The 22,078-nt window shown below is 48.5% G+C and overlaps 3 protein-coding genes across 3 annotated transcripts in view; 2 read left to right on the forward strand and 1 right to left on the reverse strand.

Moving 5' to 3' along the window:
• Nucleotides 1-18,073, forward strand: USP28 (ubiquitin specific peptidase 28). Its single transcript, XM_031062416.1, has 24 exons — nt 1-129; nt 602-713; nt 882-1,044; nt 1,980-2,066; nt 2,502-2,639; nt 3,061-3,134; nt 3,620-3,696; nt 3,813-3,961; nt 5,975-6,102; nt 6,254-6,349; nt 6,715-6,894; nt 7,591-7,805; nt 8,045-8,115; nt 8,429-8,657; nt 10,038-10,241; nt 10,750-10,889; nt 11,080-11,193; nt 12,152-12,247; nt 13,088-13,266; nt 13,360-13,438; nt 13,764-13,843; nt 14,820-14,943; nt 15,432-15,630; nt 16,960-18,073. Exons 1-24 carry the CDS (start codon nt 15-17, stop codon nt 17,133-17,135), a joined length of 3,225 nt encoding a protein of 1,074 aa, XP_030918276.1. The 5' UTR covers nt 1-14; the 3' UTR covers nt 17,136-18,073.
• A 2,038-nt stretch (nt 18,074-20,111) lies between these two features.
• On the reverse strand, nt 20,112-20,786 carry CLDN25 (claudin 25). Its single transcript, XM_005427531.2, has one exon. The coding sequence runs from the start codon at nt 20,784-20,786 to the stop codon at nt 20,112-20,114; it is 675 nt and encodes a 224-aa protein (XP_005427588.1).
• Nucleotides 20,787-21,351: 565 nt separating this feature from the next.
• Nucleotides 21,352-22,078, forward strand: part of LOC102036103 (G protein-activated inward rectifier potassium channel 4-like) — a 3,916-nt gene continuing 3,189 nt past the window's right edge. Inside the window, exon 1 of the mRNA XM_031062395.1 lies at nt 21,352-21,468. Within this exon, the coding sequence (XP_030918255.1) occupies nt 21,352-21,468 (117 nt within the window). The remainder of the gene's footprint in view (nt 21,469-22,078) is intronic.

Below are 22,078 nucleotides of genomic sequence, written 5' to 3' on the forward strand. Positions count from 1 at the left end.
CGGATGGAGATCTCATGGAAGCAGTCACCTTCCTGACAGAGGACCCTGCTCCAGAGCCAGTGCAGAACCCAGCTGCTGCAGAGCCATCCGCCTGGGAAGGGAGTGTGGTGGGCAAACAGCTCCCACAGGGTAAGCCTCACCTCTGCTCACCCCTACAGCTTCATGTGTTTGTGTGAGCTCAAAGGGGAAATATCCATCCTCCCTGCTTCTGCCAGCAGCACATCCCTCCAGCTTCTGTTCTGGTGCGTATTTTGCCAGTACTGATCACTTAGTAGTGTTTTAATAATGTTTGGAGGTGACACATCACAGTTAAAAAGCTGATGATCCTGTCTCTCTATTTCAAGAGCTCTAAACTGTTTCCTTAAGCTCTGAATTTAGCTGTAAGGAAATCTGGGTAGTGTACAGCTGTATGCTTTGCCCTGTTCTCCTGCTGGGCATCATCTGAACAGGGATTTCTGTTTAAAACCTGAGCTAGAAAATTTTGCTTGTATTGGTTGAATAGCTATGTTTGTGAAGTATGATGTTTTCTAGAATTTCCTCTTAAAGAGAATGTTTGCTGCTGCTGGTGGAAAACTGATCAGAATGCTGCCTCTACTTCTAGATGTTGGTGCTGCACCTGCCCCTCACAACCAAGACAGCCTCCGCACAGCCAACACTGTCAGACCACTGGAATCACCAAAAGCCCCAGCTGCAGAAAGGGATGCAGCTGAAAGGTCAGTGGAGCTGTAAACCGCCCCCACTTTGGCTTTCCCAGATATCGTTCGTGGGTTCTGAAGCTGCTAACTGCAGAATTACCATGGATCACCTGCCAGGTGGACACCTACTGGCTGGAGGGGAGTTTGCTGTAGCTTTTTCAGCATAGTGTTTATCTCTTGTGACAGACCACAGGACACCCATTCTGCTGAAAACAAAAACCGCTCCAAAAGGAAACGCTGTGAAGTCTGGGGAGAGAACCCCAAGCAGAATGACTGGAGAAGAGCGGGTGACTGGCCTGTTGGAATGAAAAATATAGGAAATACGTGTTGGTTTAGTGCTGTTATACAGGTAATCAGCAAAAAATGTTCTCTAATATCAAACTTGCTATGGTCTTGGAGTCAGAATGTTTCTCAGTTAGAAGTAAAGATGCAGCAGTTCTGTGAGGGAGTCATCATATGCAGATGGGTGAATGTGACCCTGCTCAAACGCAGAAACTTCTGTGTTTATGTGATGTGACTGTACAGAAAGAGCCAAAGAGCAGTTAAGTAGGCTTTACTTAAAAATAGCTACAGATACAGAGAATCTGTGTGTCTGTATGCAGGGAGTTGTGTAGTGATGGCCAGGTGCCTGCTGAAATGATAGAAGCTTGCCTGGCAAAGTGAACTGGTAATTTAATTTTACTGCAGTTATTGTTGGCTCAATAACACATGGTGTATCATATTTCAGTTAATGGAATACACTGGCATAGATGCTTGGACAAATAAACAACTAGGCAGCATATATTATTAGTAATGATCTGAAGAAGAGACAATAGTAAGTGGAACTGAGCAGATTTGTCTCTCCTAACCATTTCACATCAGCAGAGAGATGTTAATCATTTGTTTTCAGCTCTGAGAGGAAGTAAGAAAGCTGCAGATGGGTTCTTCTCACCATGGCTTGTTCTTGGATGCTTTTCTGAGCCTGCCTGTGCAGAATAGAATGATTTTCCTAAAAGGTTTATATCTATCCTAGAAATGGCAGGATGAGATTTTGCCCTTGGATGGGTACAAACATGCTGATGATCTCAAAGGTCTGTCCAGCCTGGTTAATTCCATGATTCTGATTCTGTGCTGGTCCAGCAAGGGGCTGCTCACACTGTAAACATGCATTCAGTAACACGGGACCATTGGGAATGTGAAGTTACAAAAGAAACCTGTCAAGTTAGGGTGAAAACAGGGCATCAGATTGCAGTGAGTCCAGTCCTTGCAGGTGCTGACCAAGCTTTATCTCTCCTCTCCTTTCAGTCTCTGTTTCAGCTGCCAGATTTCCGGAGGCTAGTCCTTGGGTACTCCCTCCCACAGAATGTGCTGGAAAGTTGTCGTAGTCACACTGTAAGTTTTGATTCAGTAACACTGTCAAGTTTCCCTCTTTTGTGGTGTAGCATTCTGCTCTTTCTCTAACCAGATTTAATATGGGGCTATCTGAGACCTGTGGCTTTAAAATCATCTGGCTATGGTTAAGATAAATTTAGGAAATTCTCAAAGACAGAATGAGGATAGGAAAAAAAAGGTCTGCTTCTTGTACCTCTGTCCTCTAGAGCCTTTAACTGCTGTGTGGGGAGATGTTTTTCTTATAAAACTTCTTTGGCAGTTCCAGATGACTCCTTGGTTTGCAAGCATGGTAGAAGAACTGGTATTTGAGCCAGTGTGCAGCTGGTTGGGTACTTTTTATGATATGTGCCTGTGGTGTTCAGTAGCACTGTGTTTTAAGATGATGGTTTTTAGAGCTGCAGGAAGGCTTTGACTTTCCTTCTCTTTGCAATGCAGGGAAAAAGAAATATTGCATTCATGCAAGAACTTCAGTGTCTGTTTGCATTAATGCTGGGGACATGGCGTAAGTTTGTAGACCCTTCTGCAGCACTGGAACTCTTGAGGGACGTGTTTAGATCAGCTGAACAACCACAGGTAAAACTGCATTGAAAAGCCTTTTGCTCTCCAAACCAGCAGTCACAGCCACGGCAACCCCATTTTGCCTCATCCTGCTGGTACTTTCAGAGGCCTTTTCCCATGTTTGTCAGCCGACAAGCAGCTGTCCCTGTGTCATTAGAGCAGAATGTACATGCGTGCTAATTACCCAGCCAGCGTAGCATGGCACTACCCAGCGCCATCTGCGTAGTCAGGGAGCAATCACGATAATTTCCTCTGATCTAGTATTCAGATAAGCAGAGTTCATTATCAGTCTAAATCAGCACAGCGCTTGAGTCTCATGTAGCTCAGCTGAGTAGGGGCAGCAGTACCAGTCAGGTTGTGTTCAGGGTTGAGCAGACTGGGGGAACACCTTCTGGAGGGTGTCACGATTGACCCTCCACTCTCATCTCTCTTCCAGCAAGATGTGAGTGAATTTACGCACAAACTACTGGACTGGCTGGAGGACGCGTTCCAGCTCACTGTGAATGTCACGTGAGTGCTGTGTGGTCTCGGGAGTTTGACCTAAGGAGGCTTTTAATAAGTTGGAGGACTTTATGGGAAAATTTTGAGCAAATGAGTGTTCTTTGTTTCCTGTGGATGAGGTTTACTAAGCTTGAAACGTTGTGTCTGCATCTGCTGTTTGTGAGTGTGGGACTTCACTCAGTGCGGATATGGCCTGCAGAGTAAATGAGTTTTTGAGGGAGCTCAGCAGCCCTGGTGAACAGAAAAGCTCTGATAGTTTGAAACTTCCTTTCAGAAGCTGGCACCTTAACCTTTTTTTCCCCCTCTTGCCAGTGTAATTGTTATCATTGCTTTGGAGCATGAAAATTAATGAGAAGCTTCCTCTTTATCTAGTGCTTGGATAGAAAAAATGTACTTTTGCCTGTAGGCCCCCAAACAGAGGCTTAGATTATGACTTGGGGTTCTTTTGTAATCTCCAGCTGCAAATGAAAGTGTGCTTTTGCTCTCTGAAACAGGAGCTTTGGGGACAAATCTGAAAACCCAATGGTGCAGCTCTTCTACGGGACTTTCCTGACTGAGGGTGTCCATGAGGGTGAGTTAAGGTGTTAGTAGATTGAACTTTTTAACTCCTTTGAGTATTTTGGAGTTAACCAGAATTTTTGTTCTCTTGAGTTAGCTCATGGTCTCTGTATGGTTTCCATCATCCAGGCAACACTTTTTCCAAGATTGAGACGTTTGGTCAGTATCCCCTTCAGGTAAACGGTTACCGGAACTTGAATGAGTGCTTGGAAGGAGCCATGGTGGAGGGAGAGATGGATGAGGCAACAGCATCTCAGTCAGTGAAGTATGGACAGGAGGTTAGTTTGACCTTTTTTGTCAAGCCTTTGGTTGCCTGCTGCAGAAAAGTGCAGCACACACAGTGCAGGGGGCTACTCTGATAACTTTAAATGGCAACTGTGAGTGTTGTCTAAGAATTGAATACAAAACATTTTCTGGATACCTGGAATCTCATGTAAATGTCTGTTAGTGTTAGGTGTTCAGACACTAAGTGTGGTTAGACACTAAGTCTTTGCTGATTTATAAAGATGTGATGTCCTATGTAACCAGTTCAGAGAGTTTATTTTAAGTTGCAAAGGTCAATGTCTGCCTCTGAGTCGAGTGTGATCAAGTCTCTCTCTTTCTGTTGAAGCCTACCTGTACCTGAGTAGGGGGAGATCTACTGCCTCCATATTTTCGGAGGGTAAAAGTACAGTGCTTAACTCCATGGTATGCCATTTGGAATTTGTCCCTTTCTCCCTATCATATTGTGTACGGTTTGGGGTTTTTCTTCTTGGTTTCACTCTTATTTTCTGACTGTGATTATTTCATTTCTTTTTTTTTTTTTTTTTGTTTTAATCTCACTAATCACAAGCCAATCATAAAAAACTTAGTTGCAGCAAAGTGAAGAAGCACCATTCCATTCAGCATCGTCTGTGTGTAAGTGCAGCAAAAGTTAGCTTGGAGAGAGGCTGGGAAATAACATTGCCAGAGGTATCTGGTGTAGGCAGGGCAGGGAAGAGTATTTCAGTTCTATGAGAATGTCTGAAAATCGTGTTGCTGTGTTAAACTAGCAACGGAGAAACAAAGTATTGAGCAGGGGAGCCCTGTTCTGACTCTGGACTCAAGTGTTTGTCCTGGGTTTTCCTGGTTTCTGCCTGAAGCCGTTCAGGTGCATTTACAGGGGATGTGGGTGTAGCTGGTGTTGGCTGGCACTGGAGACAAAGGCACGTTGGAGCTCATCAGGCAGGTTCATTTCAATCCAAGCTTTTTTAGTTCCTCAAAATTCTTTCCCAAAATTAAGGGAAATTTGACCCATCATGGAGCTGTTTTAATTCTTCTGCACAGACAGTAGGAAAAGGCTCTGCCTTAATTTCTGAGAATCCTTACTGGGAAAATTGTGCATCTTAGTTTCGCTTCCTAGGATGTGGTGGGTGAAGGGTGGCATGACAGGGGACATAGGGAGTAAGGTGATTTTGTCTCTTGAGCACCTAGGCAAGTGTGCTGAAAGTCAAAGCAGCAGTGGAATTAACAGAAACTTCTCCCAGACTATGGGAGCATAAATCATTCCTCCTTTGTGGTTATGGGCTGCTGCTTAGAAAGCTCTGGTGTGGGGGAGTTTTGTTTCAGCACATCTGACGTGAATTCCCCAAAGGACAAGGAGCTTAGTGTGCTCATCCTGAATCCAGAGGGGAGCATGAAGTGGGTGGTGCCAAGTTAAAATAGGTAAAGGAAGTTTCTGGCAGTGGATGCTGGAAGTTGTTGTGAATCCAGGAAGAGCAAGAGGAAGTGTAAATTCAACTGAGTATTTTTCTTTCAGCATAACTTTTTGAAATAGTGTATGAAGCTACAGAAAGTAGCTGGGGGTCTTCTCTGAATCCCCTAAATCAAGTAGTTTGCAAGTAGACTGAGAGAGAATAAGGATTCTGGTGCTGCAGGAGGACTCCTGGTTTGTTCATCACTGCATGTGATCTTCCTCAGAAAAAAACTCTCTTGGGGGCTTCTAGATGATGTGCAGATTGTGTGTAGCCTCTCCTAATTTGAAAAATTCAGTGTTGGACTTAATCCATCAAGCTGGATGCATCAGGCAATGACAAGTAATGTTGAGAGCAATTATGAGGCTTTTTCACAGTAAAAATGTAAAATGGAAGCATAAATTACTAACTTGTAAAATTTGGCTTTCTGGCTAGTCACTCTGCGAACAAAACCTAATTCTGTGCTTAAAGACAGAGACTTTTAAATCAGTCTGAAATCATATAGGATCAGTCTAAAACGTGCCATTAGCAGTCATCTTAAAACATTTCCCTCTGGGGGCATTTCTGCTTTTGTTGCAGCGCTGGTTTACAAAACTCCCACCAGTTCTGACCTTTGAACTCTCCCGATTTGAGTTCAATCAGTCACTAGGACAGCCAGAGAAAATTCACACCAAGCTAGAGTTTCCCCAGACTATATATATGGACAGGTGAGTTGTCCTGTTGTACGGTATGTTTAAATCTATTGCTTTGCTATAAATAAAGAAATTTAAAAGGTTGTTTGGGTGAGCAAGGAAAGATTGTGGATGTTAGAAGTAAACAAATCTCACCTGGCAAATGGGGCTCTGTATTTCTGTTTAGGTACCTCTACTGCAATAAAGATCTTATTCAGATGAAAAGGGAGGAAATGAAGAGATTGAAGGAGAAAATGGTGACTCTGCAGCAGAAACTGGAAAGGTAAGTAGTCAGCTGGTTTTATTTTTATGCCCTCTGGAAGAGTGCAAATGTTTCCTTCTAAATGAGCTTTCCAATAGCACAGGAGCTTGTAGGGGAAGCAGAAACAGCAACATGCTTGTTCTGAAACATGTGGGAGAAGGAAGTGTATTTTCAAAAACAAACCTGTCTCTTCAATAATATCTAAATTTTGCTGATACTGTTATAGGAATAAATTATTTAAAGAGCAGAGTTGATACTGTCAGCTGCACTGGCAGTGGAGGTGAGGAAGCCCAGTGGCACATTACAGGAAAAATTGTTCTCTTGTCCCATGAGATTTAAACCCATCTCATTCCTTCATTCATACAACACCTTGCATTTTTCCCCAGGTACATGGAATATGGCTCTGGCCCAGCCCGCTTTCCACTGCCTGACATGCTGCAGTATGTGCTTGAGTTCATTGCTACAAAGCCAGCTGGGGCTGTTTCCTCTGCTCAGAGCTCTCAAACAACACCCCTGCACTCCCAGGCCAAGCCTAATGTTTTGGACGTGCTTTCACACCCAAACAGGTCAGTAAACAGAAACAAAAAGGATGCACAGGAGGACACTTCACCTCCCAAATAAATGGTCCTGGGTGGTGTTCCAAAAGTGGGTTATTTAGCTGGGCACTGGTGAACACAATACTGTAGTGTGCAAATGCTTGTGCAAGTAGTGGGTCACTGCTTTGCTGGTCATTTGGTTCTGTTGGTGTAAATAAAACACTGCATCTTGGTCTGCTCTTTCTCCTTGTCCAAAAGCATCCCTATATTCCTTGCCTAAGCAACAGTTAAGAACTAAATTATGTGCTCTTTTTCGTTAGGCTACTCATTTTTTTGCTTCATTGATCAGTAAATTACAGCAATATTGGATTATTATAACCCAGGCCAGCATGGTTGGTTTAACACTCTAAATTAAGCTGAGTAAACACACATATTTTCTCAGTAGCAATGGAAGGAATTTTTAGCATTGCTCATTGTGGATCGGTGCTTAGAGAGTTCCCTAAGAACTTTTCTTAGTATTCTTCCTATATTTTAGTTTGGACTGTGAAGACAGAAGCACGTTTCAGTGTACTTGTTCTCTCTACGTTTTATATTGCTCTGGAAAGGAAATCCTACTCCAGCTCTGGAGTAATTTTTGTTTGGTTTATTTTGTTTTCTTTTCCAAAATAAGAAAAACTAGAGAAAGATTAAAAAACCTGCCCACTACTCTTGGATTTTGTTCCGCAGCATACAAGAAAAGACTGATGCTAGGACTGAAGATGAAGCTTTCTTTGTGGCCAATTCTTCACCACAGCAGAGCTCCAGTATGGATCTCCAGCCTCCTGTTTCACCTGCAGAGCTGTCTGAACGTCCAGCTCCTCACGTGGTGTCCAAGGAAGAGCTGGACCTGGTTCAGACGTGTCTGCAGCGATGGAGAAATGAGATCGAGCAGGATGTGCAAGGTTGGCCCAAATGCACTTGTAGGGATTTTCCTCCTGAATGCCCACCTGGTTTCTCCTCTGTAGCTTTGCTGGATACAGCCTGAACTACAAATAATTTTGTCCCTGTTTGAGCTCTGGTGTTGAGTCTATCTGATATTCTCTGCATGGCCTCAAATTCTTTGAAGTGAAAGGAGCTAGCGTAGCCTGTTGAGTAGTCATTAATTTTTATGCATTTCTCCCATGGTTGATGTTCTTGGCAGATCTGAAGGAGTCTATTGCCAGAATCAACCTGTCCATCGAACAGATGTACTGTGACCCTCTCCTCCAGCAGGTAGGAAATGCAGCTTCAGTATGTAAATATTAACCTAGTATTGCTGATCCTCATTTTTGTTAGTACACGTTGGTTTAAATTGCCCTCTTCACTGTATTTTTAAATTTCCAGTGATGAAGCAGGGAAAGATTTACTTATGAAAATCTTGTTTCTTCTTTCCTTAAAAGTCAGTTTTCACATAGCAAGAAATTTATCAAATTGCTCGACTCTTGTACCATGCTACACCTACAAACATTCCCACTGTCGGTGTAGAGAGGTCAGGCAGAATCAGTCCCTAGCTGCACCCCTGAATGATGTCCCTGTCACTTTGCAGGTTCCCTATCGTTTGCATGCAGTCCTGGTCCATGAGGGGCAAGCAAATGCAGGGCACTACTGGGCCTTCATATATGACCAGCCCCGTAAAAGATGGCTCAAGTACAATGACATCTCAGTGACAGAGTCATCGTGGGAAGAGCTGGAGCGAGAGTCGTTTGGAGGCTTGAGGAATGCCAGTGCCTACTGCCTGATGTACATCAGTGACCAGGTGTCCCCTGTTGGTGCAGGTACACGGCCACAACTGCTGGTTAATGACGTGTGTGTGTGTGTGCTGTGTCTCTTTGGCCTGCATGATCATTATGTTCCTCAGCTTCTCCAGCACAGCTGTCTTTTGACAAAGCACAGAACTTCACCTCAGACAGGATTAAATAATCTGCTTCGTGCTCGACTCATTTCTAAATCCCTGATAGGGCTGAAAACTGCCAGGAGAAGCATCCAGGTGAGATTGGAAACAGCAGCTCATGTGTGAATCATGTGTGTACAGGCTAACACTGCCCTTTTGCCACATTTAACATACATCTAGTGCTGGTGTTCTTCATTTTGACTTTTTGTAGTGTTTATATGGCAGCATTTGTTTCCTCAGGGCATGTAAAACACCTCCTACTTTATCTCTCCCAATTTATCACACTCCCTGACTCGTTTGCTTGGTCTTTGATGATTACACCTAATCTAAATGGGCTCTTTTTGTGCAGCCTTTCCCCGAGAGGTATTGGTACCTGAGTGGCTCAGACTTAGTGTGTTTGCAATGCCAGTGCCAGTGCTTTGTGGAGAAATTGCTGTGCACGTGGCTCTAGACATGGCAAACAGCTGTACAAGGACACAATAATTTCACGCGTGGCTCATTTTGATGTAATAAATGGAAAGAAACAATGGAGAGCTGACATTCTGTTCATTGCTAAATGTGGCTGATGAGGATCTGGAGCTTGTTCTTTGTTTTCTTATGACAGTTCTGAAACTAACCCATTTTTTTCTCCTATTTAATGCAATTTTTTGTTGTTTTTTAAAGCATTTTGCAAAGGGTGCATAAAAATATCTGCTGTAGAAAGTTGCCATTTGCTTTTGATAAATTTTAGGACTTGTCTGAAGCTGATGCTGCTTGGGTTTTGTGCTGTTTTGCAAGTGAATACTGAAGTAGATCTAAAAAGCACTAAGAAATATCAGCATGATACTCGTGCTATAGAACCCATGCAGCCCTTACCTTTGCCTGCTGTACAGCGATGCAGATGTGTCATCTCTGGCTGAGCTGTGAACTTTCCAGCTATTGGCAGTTCAGTGCTGTTCCCTGTGCACCTGGAGCCCTTGGACCAGGATGTGTCTGACCTGCATCAGCAGGTGCTTGTTCTGGAATTGCACTGTGTAAATGCTGTCCAGTAGTAGAACAAAACAGGGGTTTGTTTTAGATAACTCAGTAGATTTGTCTTTATTTTTGCACCTTTGCTTCTGGATCATCTTAAATTACAGAGCCAGTAGAAAATTTGGCTTCTTTCCCCTTTTATCCCTCAGCCAATTTCCTTGTGGCTGCCCATGATGTTGTGTGTGTGCTTAGTCCCTAAGGGTGGTGCCCTGCCACAGTGTGTTTTCTTATGCCAGTCTTGCATTTCCTCCAGATGAGGATGAGGGCCCAGAGGCTAGACAGCTCCAGAAAGAAGTGGAAGCTTTGTCCCCAGAACTGAGACACTACATCCAGGAGGACAACTGGCGCCTGGAGCAGGAGGCAGAGGAGTGGGATGAGGAGCAGTCCTGCAAGATTCCTCAGATGGAGCCTTCACCTACTTCTGAATTGCAGGACCTCTCCTCTGAGTCAGGACCAGGTAATCTCACTCTGAATTTGCAAACCATGTCGGAGCCAGGAGCAGCCAGCTGGTCACCAGTACCACTGTGTTGAAGCCTTGCCCAAATGTGTCAGAATGCAGGAGCAGGCGTGATAGAGGCAGCAAAGGCAGCTGCTGGAGGCTCTGCCCTGACAGTACAAAAGGCTGTTCTGCTGGTTTTGCATGTGCATCCTTCCAAGCCTGTCCCCAGAAATGCTGTTTCCCATTCACTTGATCATCACGGGCTAATATCAGTTCATTTCCAGCTTTTTTTGTTTTTCACAAATATGGAGTGGACAAGTGCTGTTCTCTGGAGTGGGAACCCCTGATGCCATGTGCCATTCCCACTGGAACGGGCTACACGCACGCTCGCCTCAAGTGCCTTCACCTCGGGCAGGAGGGCAGCAGCTGTGTAAAACTGCATGGACAAGCTGCAAAGCATTTTAGAACATGAGAGAAAGAAACCTTGCAGCTCTTGCTGACTAGTACCACACGTCTGTCCTGACAGAGCAATCATCAGTGTGTGAGCCGAGCGTGCACTCCCTGTCCTCGGAGCATGCCAGGATTGCCAAGGAGCAGACTGCCAAGGCCATTGCCAACACTGCTGATGCCTACGAGAAGAACGGCGTCGAGGCAGCTCTGTGCGAGGTAGGAGCTCAGCCTTGGCCCAAGAACCTCCCCCTTCTTGTCTCCAGATTATTCTTCTTGATAGACCTTTGCTTTTCCCATTTCTGTGAAGTTCTCTAGCTGTGCCACGTTTAGCTTGGTCCCTTTTGACTTTCCTGTAATTTGCTTTGGATTTTCTTACTCTCTTTCTTCTTTTTCTTCTTGGCCACAGCACAAGGAGGTAGAGCCACTGAAGGCCCATCCAGAAGAAACATCCCCCACAGTTCAGACAGAGCAGCCCCAGGACACTCAGGAAGCAGAGGCTGCTGCCCAAACTAGCTCACAGGTCTCTGAAGTAGAAATCCCCAGTGTGGGGAAGATTCCCGTTAGATCCGATGCAGATGGATATAATGAGGAGGTACAGATCCCAGTGCAGGGATTAATTAATTACTGCTGCTCGTTAGCCTGTAGCTTTGTAGTTAGCTGGCTTTGAGCTGCCCTAAGGGTGGGTGTCATAGTGTCTGTCATAGGAGCAACACCCTGTACAAGGTTAGTTTTCCTAATGTGGAAGGGAAGAGAGACCACATCATTCCATAATTCCATTTTTCAATGTCATCAGAAAAGGAGCTCCATAAGAGCACTCAGTTTGTCAATCTGCATGTTGGTCATAATTCCTCTTTCTGGCACAACTGTATCAAAATCGATCCTACATGTGTTAATTTCTTTACAGGTCTCTTTGCTGGCTTCAGTCAAAGACCTCAATCCCAATAGCATAATTTACATCCCCTGCCCTCTGATTTTTTTGGGATCTGACTTTAACCACTTTCACATATGCTCAAGCAGGGTTTTGAAGTCCTCTCACGTGCATGAGTTGGATTTCACACAAACACTGGGGCTGTCACTGCTTGAGTAGGTTTGAGATGTTCTGGAGTGATGTTGGCTCGAGGAGGTTCTGCATTTATTTTACATGTCTTAGGAAGATTGAGTGGGACATGGTGGGGACATGGCCAGCCTGCTTTACCTTCTCACTTGTTGAATTTAAAAATTCAAGGGTTTGGAGTGACCAGCCTTGAGATCTTTAAATGCCTAAAAAAAAGCCCAGCATGTAAAGTGCATGTGATGGATAGAGTCAGTAGCATGCAAGTAACTCACAGCCCCAGTTATCACACCTGTACTCATACAATTTCCTTTAAATCTTACCTTTTGAAAGTTTCTTCCATTCTTCACTATGCTGTCTCTTCTTTCCCTGTCTGTTACTGTTTTCCTTGTTCCTGTTTGTGTCTGTTCTCCTGCTTTCGTGGTAGGTGATGCTGAGTCCAGCCATGCAAGGTGTCATCCTGGCTATTGCAAAAGCCCGCCAGACCTTTGATCGTGATGGGTCTGAAGCAGGGCTTGTTAAGGTATTGATTTGTTTGCTAAATCAAATAGTATGGATATCTGTTTTCCCAGAATAGAGAGTATGTGCCATATTGACAGGTCAGGAATGTAAAGGGAACAATTTGTGCGCTTTTTCTTCTAGCTAATGGCCTTTGCCCTGCATTTCAGTTCCTGCTGTCTTACAGTGATGAGATATCCATGGGTTCAAAACAGTTTTTAGAGCTTGCAAGAGAATACCCTCCTGCTAAGACAAACAGAAGCTTTACTTTTTTCTTCCTATTCTTTTAGTACTGTAAAATTTGGTTTTTTGGTCCTGAACATACTTGCTTACTTGTGACCTCTGCTGTCAAAGATGTCCTCAATAAATGTCTGTGTGAACAGAGGTTTGAAAACATAACCACTGGTGAATGCTGAAGCTGGTGTTAGATTTTACAGGCAAGTAAATTTAACTAAAAATACCACATGGACAGAATCATCCATGCTGGTAATCCATGGGAATATAAATCACAAGATACTCTTGCACCTCCTGCAGGTAGAAGTGTGTCCCAGTCGATTTTGGCAGCCTGAGCACTTGTCAGAGGGTTGCCAAATCGGTCTAAGGCCGCTGTACCCCCTCTCTCAAAGGCATTTACACACCCTGGCACTTTTGGAAGCTCACACTTCACACGTGGGGTTTGCCTGGCTGTGGGGGCCATTGGTTTAGAGCTGAGGTGTTGGTGGGCTTCCTTTGAGCACTGCGATATCACCAGCAGAGGAGGCTCAGTGTCACCACAGGAGTCCTTCCAGACAGGACCGGTGTGAGCTGCTGTGGCATTCCCACGGGCACACAGGTGGATCTGTCAGTACCTGTGTTCCATTGGCAGGCATTCCATGAGGAGTACTCCCGGCTGTACCTGCTTTCCAAAGAGACCCCAACCCCCCAGAACGATGCCCGCTTGCAGCACGTGCTCATCTACTTCCTGCAGAACAACGCGCCGCAGCAGGTGGTGGAACGGACCCTCCTCGAGCAGTTTGCAGACAAAAACCTCAGCTACGATGAACGGTGAGTGCTCAGGATTCCAGGGAAGGCTTTTCCCACCTGGATGTGGCCAAGGCCACTGTTGTGATTTTTCTCCTTTCTGCTCACATGGAGCAGGTCCATCAGCATCATGAAGGTGGCACGGGCAAAGCTGAGCGAAATCGGTCCGGACGATGTTGACATGGAGGAGTACAAGGTAAAGAACCAGAGATCTGTCTGATCCTTCACGCTGTCCTAGCTGGCTCTGTCCAAACTGGGAAATGGGGAGTACGGCATGGAGCTGCATGGCCAGCACAGTGGCCACTGCATGCCTGTTGGCAGTGGGTGTCTGCAGGAGGCTGCCGAGGGAGAAGGAATACAACGGAAATCTGAGCTTGAGGAGTGTCTGCAGTTGGCTAAATTCATATGTGTCACTCATGAGAGACATTTGAGCACTTCAGAGGGTAGAACTGGGGACCCCAGGCTATGCATGTGAGTGTTCCAGCTGAGGCTGATGCTCTGCTTTCCTCCTCTCCTCACAGAGATGGCACGAAGACTACAGCCTTTTCCGCAAGGTGTCCATTTACCTGCTGACGGGCTTGGAACTCTACCAGAATAGAAAGTAAGTTCCTCCAATTGGGTTTGGACAAGATAAGTTGTAGCTAAAAGTAAAGGCCACTGTGACAAAAGTTTTTCTTTCTGAGCCACAGTGGCCTGTGTTTGAGGCCAGTGGGAGATTTTTTGACCTGCTAATAGGTCTTCTTGAATCCACAATCGAGCTTGGTTAACAGCTTAAAAAATATGAGGCTGAGCTGCTGGCTGGCTGCCTGACAGTTCTGAGAGTTTCCCCTAAGATTTCCCTTTGGGAAGTAGAGCTTTATATTCTGTTTTCCAGAGATGGATTTGCAGGACTGATTGCCATCACTTTGGGATTTTTCACCTTGGACTCCTGTATTAAAAGGAAAGTGCCTTGAGATGGATGTTACACTTTGTGTAAACATATAGTTTGTAGCCCTCAAAGGGCCTTGGTTTCCTCCTTACCATTCTAGAACCTGTATTTTCCTTAAATGGTGCAGGCTTTCAGAAATTATTCCTGGATGGAAACAGAACTGAATTCCAAGGTGGTTCACAGTGACAAGCCACCAAATTCAGGTGGGCACATTGACATAAGACGTGACAAGAGCAGCTTAGAATTACCCCAAATTGACCTAATCCCTGTCAGCAGTTCTGTTTTCTCATCTGAAGCTTGAAATGTGTGAGGGACTGAAATACACAGCCTTCTGCCCTTCTTGGGGTGTCCTCTCATAGTGCAGTTCCTGGAGCAGTACAGAAAATGTCAAGCACATTGCACATGAGCTTGGTTTTAAGGGGCTCTGCCCAGACACTTGTTTGGCATTCTGGGCAAAAAGGAGCCAGAATGGCTTGACATGGGGCATCTGTTCTTTTGTGCTTTGGCAAGGAAGTACAGCTTTTCCCATCAAGCCTGATGCTTCCAGCCAGGCCCAGCAGGAAAGGTTTCCTGAGCTGAGGCAAGGGAATAGCTGTAGTCACGGCCCTGGCAGAGCCCAAGGCCTGCAGAGCTGACCCTCTTCTTGCAGGTACCAAGAGTCACTCACCTACCTGGTCTATGCCTACCAAAGCAACACCAAACTGCTGCTGAAGGGAACCAACCGCGGCGTGAGCGAGTCGCTGATCGCCTTGTACCGGAGGAAATGTCTCCTGGTTTGTATCGAGGAGCTCAGCACTCTGGAGAGGAGGGGAGGGAGCAGCCAGGGCACCGTGGTAGCCAGGACCAGTGTAACTGTTTCTCTTCTGTCTGTTGACATGATTCTGCCCCTTGCTGAGTGCCAGCAGCGATATGGAAAGCTAATAATAATCATGACTCAATTAAAAATATGCCACATAGGTTTCAGGGAATCTAGGCAAAGGCAGATCTGGTTCTTACCTTCTTCAAACCAGAACTGTAAATAAGCTGTATGCTCTCTGTATACAGATACAGCAAATTGCATGTATGTGTATGAATATATATGTTTTCAAGTTTGGTGTTTCCCATGACTGAAAGTGGCTGTTCCACCCGAACCTGGTGCTGTTAGTCCTTATTCTCTGCATGGCTGCCAGTGCAGGGCCCAAGCTGGGCCTTTCCTGGATGGTGATCCATGGTCCATGCTTGTTCTTTACAAGTCTGTCCCCAATTCTCCTTCCACCCCCAGAAGCTGAACGAGGTGGCAGCTTCTCTTTTTGTCAGCTGTGAAGAAGCTCATGTGTCAGAGGGTGTGAGCATCCTGAATGAGCTGATCATCCCCTGCATGCATCTCATGAACAACTTTGAGATCTCCAAAGAGGACCTGGATGCCATCGAGGTCATGAGGAACCGCTGGTGCTCCTATTTGGGACGAGAAGACATGGATGGTAGGACATGGCTGCTGTTCATGGGCAGGGCAGTATGGGATCTGAGCTGGGAAAGAATTAAAGGACCATCTAAAATTAAATTCTTGGTGTCTGCACTGCAGCCCATCAAGGCCCTTCTAATTGTGGGAGGAGAAATGCATTTGAATCGCCCATTAAATCCTGTTACAGAAGACATTAATCTTTTGCACTAAAACAAGCTGCAGAAGTGTCCCTCTTCCCTAAAATGGGACAGTTGATGTCCCAAGAATGGCTTAGAGTTCCCTTGAGGGGCTTGGGTCTTCTGTTAGGTTTCTCCCTGACTGGAGGTACCCAGGAATGGCAGGTGAATGCAGACATGCTTGGTGGCATGGCATGCTCCTCTTCAGGAAGGAGGGGCAGGTGTTATCAGAGGCCAGGGTTATGGAAGAGGGAAGGGGGAAGCAGATTTGGGGCATCTCTGCCTTCTGCAGAGGAGTTTGTCATTGTAGAGCTGAATGTTGGTTCCGGGCAGCTGTTCTTGTTCTATGCTTTCTTCTGGAGTCAGCCTCTGTGACTCCCCTCAGGTCATTTCTCTTCAGACAAATTGGTCCTGACTTGCCTTGACATGTGCATGAAGGTCTGGGGAGTCCCTGCAGAGTTTTTATAACTAACGGGGGTAAACTTGATGAAAGAAAATTATGCAAAAACCACAGAGGTTTATTCTCAAAATACGGTTGTAAAAATTAATATTGGATAAATTTATCCCAGTTGCTGGACTGGATGTGACAGCCTTTGGTTACACAGAAGGTTTTAAAGAACCAGAACCTGAGTGCTCACCTCTCCCAGGTCACGTGGGCTGGCTCAAGTGTTGCCTGCTCCTCTTCCCCCCGTAGTGGCTGTGGTGTGTTGTGCACTCCAGGGTCCTCAGACCTGCCCGGGGCGTGGGCAGTACCAGCTCAGCACGGGCTGAACTGGCCTGTCTGGGGGTGTGCAGGATGTGGAGGCTCCATTCCCCTCAATTGCACAGTCAATATTTGAGTGTCACCCTGAAGCAGACAGTGATTCTTCACTGACAGCCAGTACAGGAGCACCTTTCCAGGGAAAGCTCTGTGTCTCGTGTCTCAGGGACATGGCCGGGTGCTCAGGCAGCCAGGTGGCAGTGGAGCCTCCCTCACGGAGCCCTGAAAGGCAGGCAGGACTGCCTGGTGCGGGCTCCTCTGCCTCAGCAGCCACTGCCCGCGCCTGGTGATGGGCTGGGCAGCTCTCAGTGCAGGGAGAGGAGCCTGCAAAAGGCACCACAGCTCCTTAACTCGGGGCCTGGAGCCCTCTGCCATTGCTGCCACTGACTGTGTCCTCCTTTCCCCTTGACAGCAAAGCTGCAGATGAAGCTGGGTGAGCTGCTGCCCCGGCTCCTGGACGGCTCCACCGAGGTCATTGTGCTGAAGGAGCCGCCGAAGATCCGGCCCAACTCCCCCTACGACCTGTGCAGCCGCTTTGCGGCCGTCATGGAGTCCATCCACGGCGCCTCGGCCGTGGCCGTGCAGTAACCCCGGGCGGGCACGCCGGGGCTGCAGCGGGAGCAGAGGGGCCCTTGGGATTCCAAGCTGTGTTCTTTGTAAATACGAGCAGATAAAAAGCAGTATTGCACTTGTGAGGCAGAACGTAAGGCAGTAACACGAAGGACCTGGACCACTGTTACAGTGCAAGGTGCAGGCCCTGGCAGCACCACGGCGCCCAGCCAGGCTCCAGAGGCTCCTCTGTCCTGGCAGCCTTCTAGCTGCAGCCCCTGGGCCCACAGGAGCCCAACTCTGCTCAGCACTGCACACTGGGACTGCGCTCTCGGGCACCTCCACAGCTCCCTGAACGGCCACTACCAGAGGCTGCATGTTCCAGTCCAGCCAGACTCTGCTCACAAGGAGCCCGGGCTGAGTGAGGAGGAGGCAGTAAGGAGCAGTGGCTCGTGCTCTGCAGCGTGGGCAGTCATGCACGCAGCTGTGTGTTGTGGTCAAGTCAAGCAGGCTTTTGCCTTTTGTATTCCAGCTGGCACCAGAAACCACGCAGGAGCCTTCCTTGAAGAGACAGGCAAATCCTGGCAGTGAGAGCCAGGACGGGGCTGTGGGTTTGTGCCTGGCAGGAGCTGACTGGCTCAGGGCAGTCACATCACCCCAAAGGATATTCCCCTTGTGGCCGGAAAGCAAACTTCCTTCTCCCCTCGGGTGGTGGGTCAGGGCACGGATTACTGTCAATGGCAACTTGAGGGCTCAGATCAGCCCCTTGTGTTGGCGGTGGGTGGTTGTGTTGACTTTGTTAACAAAGTGCCCTCTTGGCATTTCCTTTTGCGGTCGCCCTGTACTTGCATTTGAGCTGCAGCAGTTGTAAGCCACAAGTTAGTTCTGAGTCAGTGGAGGGGGATCCTGTTTTTTGGAACTATGCAGAGTTTTCTAACAGTGCAATAAAAGCATTTGTTCTATGTTAGAATGAAAAAGCTCCTTCCATGTCTTTATTCCACTCTAGGGTTCTGCCTGAAGGTTCCCTCTGTACAAAATGTGTTGTCATTAGCAGAGCTGCCTTAAAGGTGATTCCACCATCCTGTCAGGGGGTGTTTCCCCAGTATTTAGGAATAAAATCCTCATGTGGGAGAATCTTGCACTCTCCTGGTGACTTCATGATGAAGTAGAACTGCTTTTATCCACAGGTACTCTGGCTGCCAGTGTCCCAGCAGTGACCCATGCCTCCTCAGGGACCAGGGTGCTGCAGTGCCAGTGCTGCTGTTGCAGCTTGTTCCCCCCATTGTTGTGACAGAGCAGTGGGATGAGGCCTTCAGCTCACTGCTCGGGGTGCTTGGCCTTGGATGAATGGAAACATGGAGCTCTTGAACAGAGCCCCCAGGCCAGCGCCCACCCTGAGGCATGCTACCTCCTCCCAGCCAACACTTGGCATTGCCAGGCAGCTTTTGTGCACTTGCAGGCAGTAGGATGTGGTTTGGGAAGAGGAGAGCCTGTTTGTTCTGACTCGTGAAACAGTGGCTTTGCCCTGTTCTTTGTGTTGCTGCCAGAAGCTGAAATGCCTAGCCCATGCCCACAGCCTGCTTTAAGGAACCAACAAAGAGTGTCAGGCGTACAGAGTGGTGCTGGGGACGTCATGGTATTTGGACTGAGCTGGACAGGAGGAGTGTTCCCTGGCTGGAAGCCTTTGCTCACTGTCCTGTCCTCCCATTTCCCAAGGGAGTTAGAGCCGAAACAGCCTCTGTGCTCCCTGGGTTGGTCAGCCCTCCTGGGGAGCTGGCAGGGGGTGCAGCTCCTTGGAAGGTGATGGCCAGGAACGCTGCCCCTCCGTTCTACCTTGTTTGATTCTCTTTCAGAAGGACTGAGCACCTGCCTCTTCCACTTCGCTCTCAGCAGCACCAGCTCTGTCCTCAGTCCTGCCACATCAGAACTGCCAGGGATCATCACTGTTCCCTTTCCTTGCCCATCTGTTCCTTCCTCTCCTCCACTGAGCAAAGTGCAGGTTTCAAAATGGGACTTAGAGGGAGCGGACTTTGCTTTCCCCAGGGCTGGGCCTGCCTTGAGACGGGTCACGCGCCCACGGCTTTGAGCTGCAGGGATTAAACCAGCGGTGAACTCCGTGTCCAACCAGTGCCGTAGCAGCGGCCGGCCCCTGTCAGGACTCCGGGTGCTAATCCAGCCTGATGGTCCATGCTTTTGCTCACAGAGGTGTGTAATCAGCCTTTATTTTTACAGCTGAATCAGGAAAATGTGGAAGGAACAGTTCAGACCAGCAAAAACCCTTTCTTGCCTCTTGTGCACAGGTAAAAGATGCAGTCAAGGAATTTTTGACACAAAGGTCTGCGGCACTGATCAGCTTTATCATCTTAGCCATGAGAAGATGAGGCTCCTGCAGGGCACGCGGTCACTGCCATCCCACCTTTGCAGCAGGAGTAGAACTTGGTCCTGCCTTGTCTCTATTTTCCTCCTTCCCCCTTGTTTTCTATTTTTCTCTCTTTTCCTTCAATCTTTTCTGGACCGACCAAACCATAGCTGCAGCAGCAGTGCTGCCCCTTGCAGCTCCCACCCTGCATCCCACCTCTGCAAGATACAGCTGCATGTTCAGAGCACAGACGCACTGCCAACGGACATGATAATTTATTGCAAATATTTCAGAGCAACACAGACATAAAAGGAAAGAGCTGCTGCACTGGGGCACAGCATTAGCCACGACAGACTTGGCTGTGGGGGCGGTGCCAGGGATGCCAACACAGTGTCACCCATCAGTGATGGTAGCACAGTGTCACCAGCGGTACAAAGTGCTGCCCGGTGCTTGTTGCCTTCCCATGCTTGCTTGGTGAGTGCTGCAGGGAAATCTGCTGCTCCTTAACAGAGAAAAAGTGAAGCAGACACGCAGAGGAAGGAGAGAAACCTGCAGAGCTGCTGTAGCAATTAGCAAATCATCCTGTGAAACAAGCAGGAGCCCTCCCTGCCAGGGGAAGAGCCCACGAGGTGCACAGGGCACAGCACCCTAAGGGCCTAGATGACCAAGTCTGCAGTTTTGGGGTGCAGGTGGTGCCCCCTGGGCAGCCCTGGGGCAGCGGGGCCCTGGTGGCAGGCGGGGGCCAGCGGCGTGTCGGTGCTCGAGGCGCGGGCGCTGCAGGCAAGGAGCAGTCCTCCAGCGGCCAGGAAGGCTCCAGCAAACCACCCCAGGAAGGTGGCCTCCCCAAACTCCCACCTGGGCACGATGTCGGGGACAGTCTCATCCCAGAAGTCGAGGACGGTGTTGTAGGCAACCCAGGAGACCGGCACCAGGGTGGTGATCCCTGCCAGACCCAGCGTGGCTCCCCCGCCAAGCAGGAGCTGCCGCTTTCGCCCGGGTTTGTCCTCGCAGGTTCTCCAGCCCTCCAGCCCCAGGGCAGCCAGGAGACAGCCCAGCAGCCCCAGCCCGTTGGAGAGGCACATCAGGAGGCGAGAGATGCGCAGCTCGGGGGGCAGCGCCAGGAAGGAGCCGTGGGCTTGGCATTCAACCACCCCCTCCTCCTGGGTGATGCAGACCTGCCAGAGCCCCATGTTCCAGACCTCCAGCTCGTTCAGGTCCAGGTTGAGGTTCTTCCAGAGTGGCACGAAGGTGGTGACGCAGGAGCTGATCCATCCGAGGAGCGCCAGCAGCATCCCCCCGCCCTGCGCCTTTGCCCCCCAGCCCCCGGCCATGCCGTCGCCGCCCCGCTAACCTCCGGGCCCGGATTAGCCGCCCTGAGCGGCGGGCGGGGAGGCGAATTCAAGCCTGTTCCTCCAACGCCGGGGTGTGGCCACGGTCGTTTTTCAGCGGTTGTTGGTTTTTCCACGCTAAAAGGAGAGCCCGGCTCGGCAGGAAAAGCCGGGTGCATCCCCGCGGTAACTCCGGGCAGGGTCCCGCAGCTGCCTCGCCGTGCCCAAGAGGGTTAAGCCAAAGCACGCAAATCCTCCGAGCCTTGGCCACTCCGGAGCGAGAGCCTTGGCAGGGACAGCGATTCTCGGCAGCAGCAGTTCCAGCCTCAGTGGGACACGGCTGGCACCGTAGCACAAGATGCAGGCAGCAGAGAGCCGGCATCGAGCTTTTCTCAGGAGTCGGTGGCCCTGATCCTCATTAGGTCATTAAGTAAATATGCAAAGGAGCCTTTGAGGGCTGCGTTGGGAATGGGGATGTACAAGAGAGGAAGCAGGTTTCAGATGGGCCCTTCCCACAGGTGGGCATTGATCCCCCTGCCCTGCACCCAGCACTTCACCAGCAGATGAGATGACGGCAGCGACTCGTGGTGTTGTGTGTGAGGAAACCATTGTACTGATAGGAGACACCCTGATGCAAGCACAAAGCTGGGGAAAACCCACGTACATCAGCTTGGTCCAGTGGAAGGTGTTCCTGTGGCAGGGGGCTGGAGCTGGACTGATCTTTAAGACCCCCTCCAACCCAAACCGTTCTGGGATTCTATGAAAAGGACGAAAAGAAGCATCAGGAAAATCCCAAGTTTGTGCTGGCACTCGGCCCCCATCCTCCCCCACGTGCACTGCCTCCGCGGGGTCCAGCTTGCAGATTCATCTTCCCTGGGAGATTAGCGACTAATCTCTCCTTCATCCGCCGTCTTTCTTATCTGTATCGGGAGCCAGACTGGAAATTACTGAGTCCTGCTGGTCCCGGGGTCCAGCCCTGGTGAGTGCCGGGAGGATCTTTGCAGGGGGCTCCCACAAGGAGGGGGCGAGGGAGCACGGACCACATTCAACAGAGGAGCACAGATCAGGCAGGAGAGAGGGGATGTTTTTCAGCCCTTGCTGAGCATCCCGTTCCTAAGAGCAGACAGAGAGCATCATCCCAGGGGCAAGAGCAGGGAAATCCGCTGGGAAACCCCTCCTGCTCCTTCCCCCAGGCATTGGGGCACCTGCTCCTTCCGATTAAATCGTCTCAAGGTAATTGTGCCTGTCATTGAGACAGATTAACGAGTGACCTTCTGCCGCTGGAGCAGGATTGG

Source organism: Geospiza fortis, unplaced genomic scaffold, assembly GCF_000277835.1.
Source record: "Geospiza fortis unplaced genomic scaffold, GeoFor_1.0 scaffold183, whole genome shotgun sequence".
NCBI classification, from domain to species: Eukaryota; Metazoa; Chordata; class Aves; order Passeriformes; family Thraupidae; genus Geospiza; species Geospiza fortis.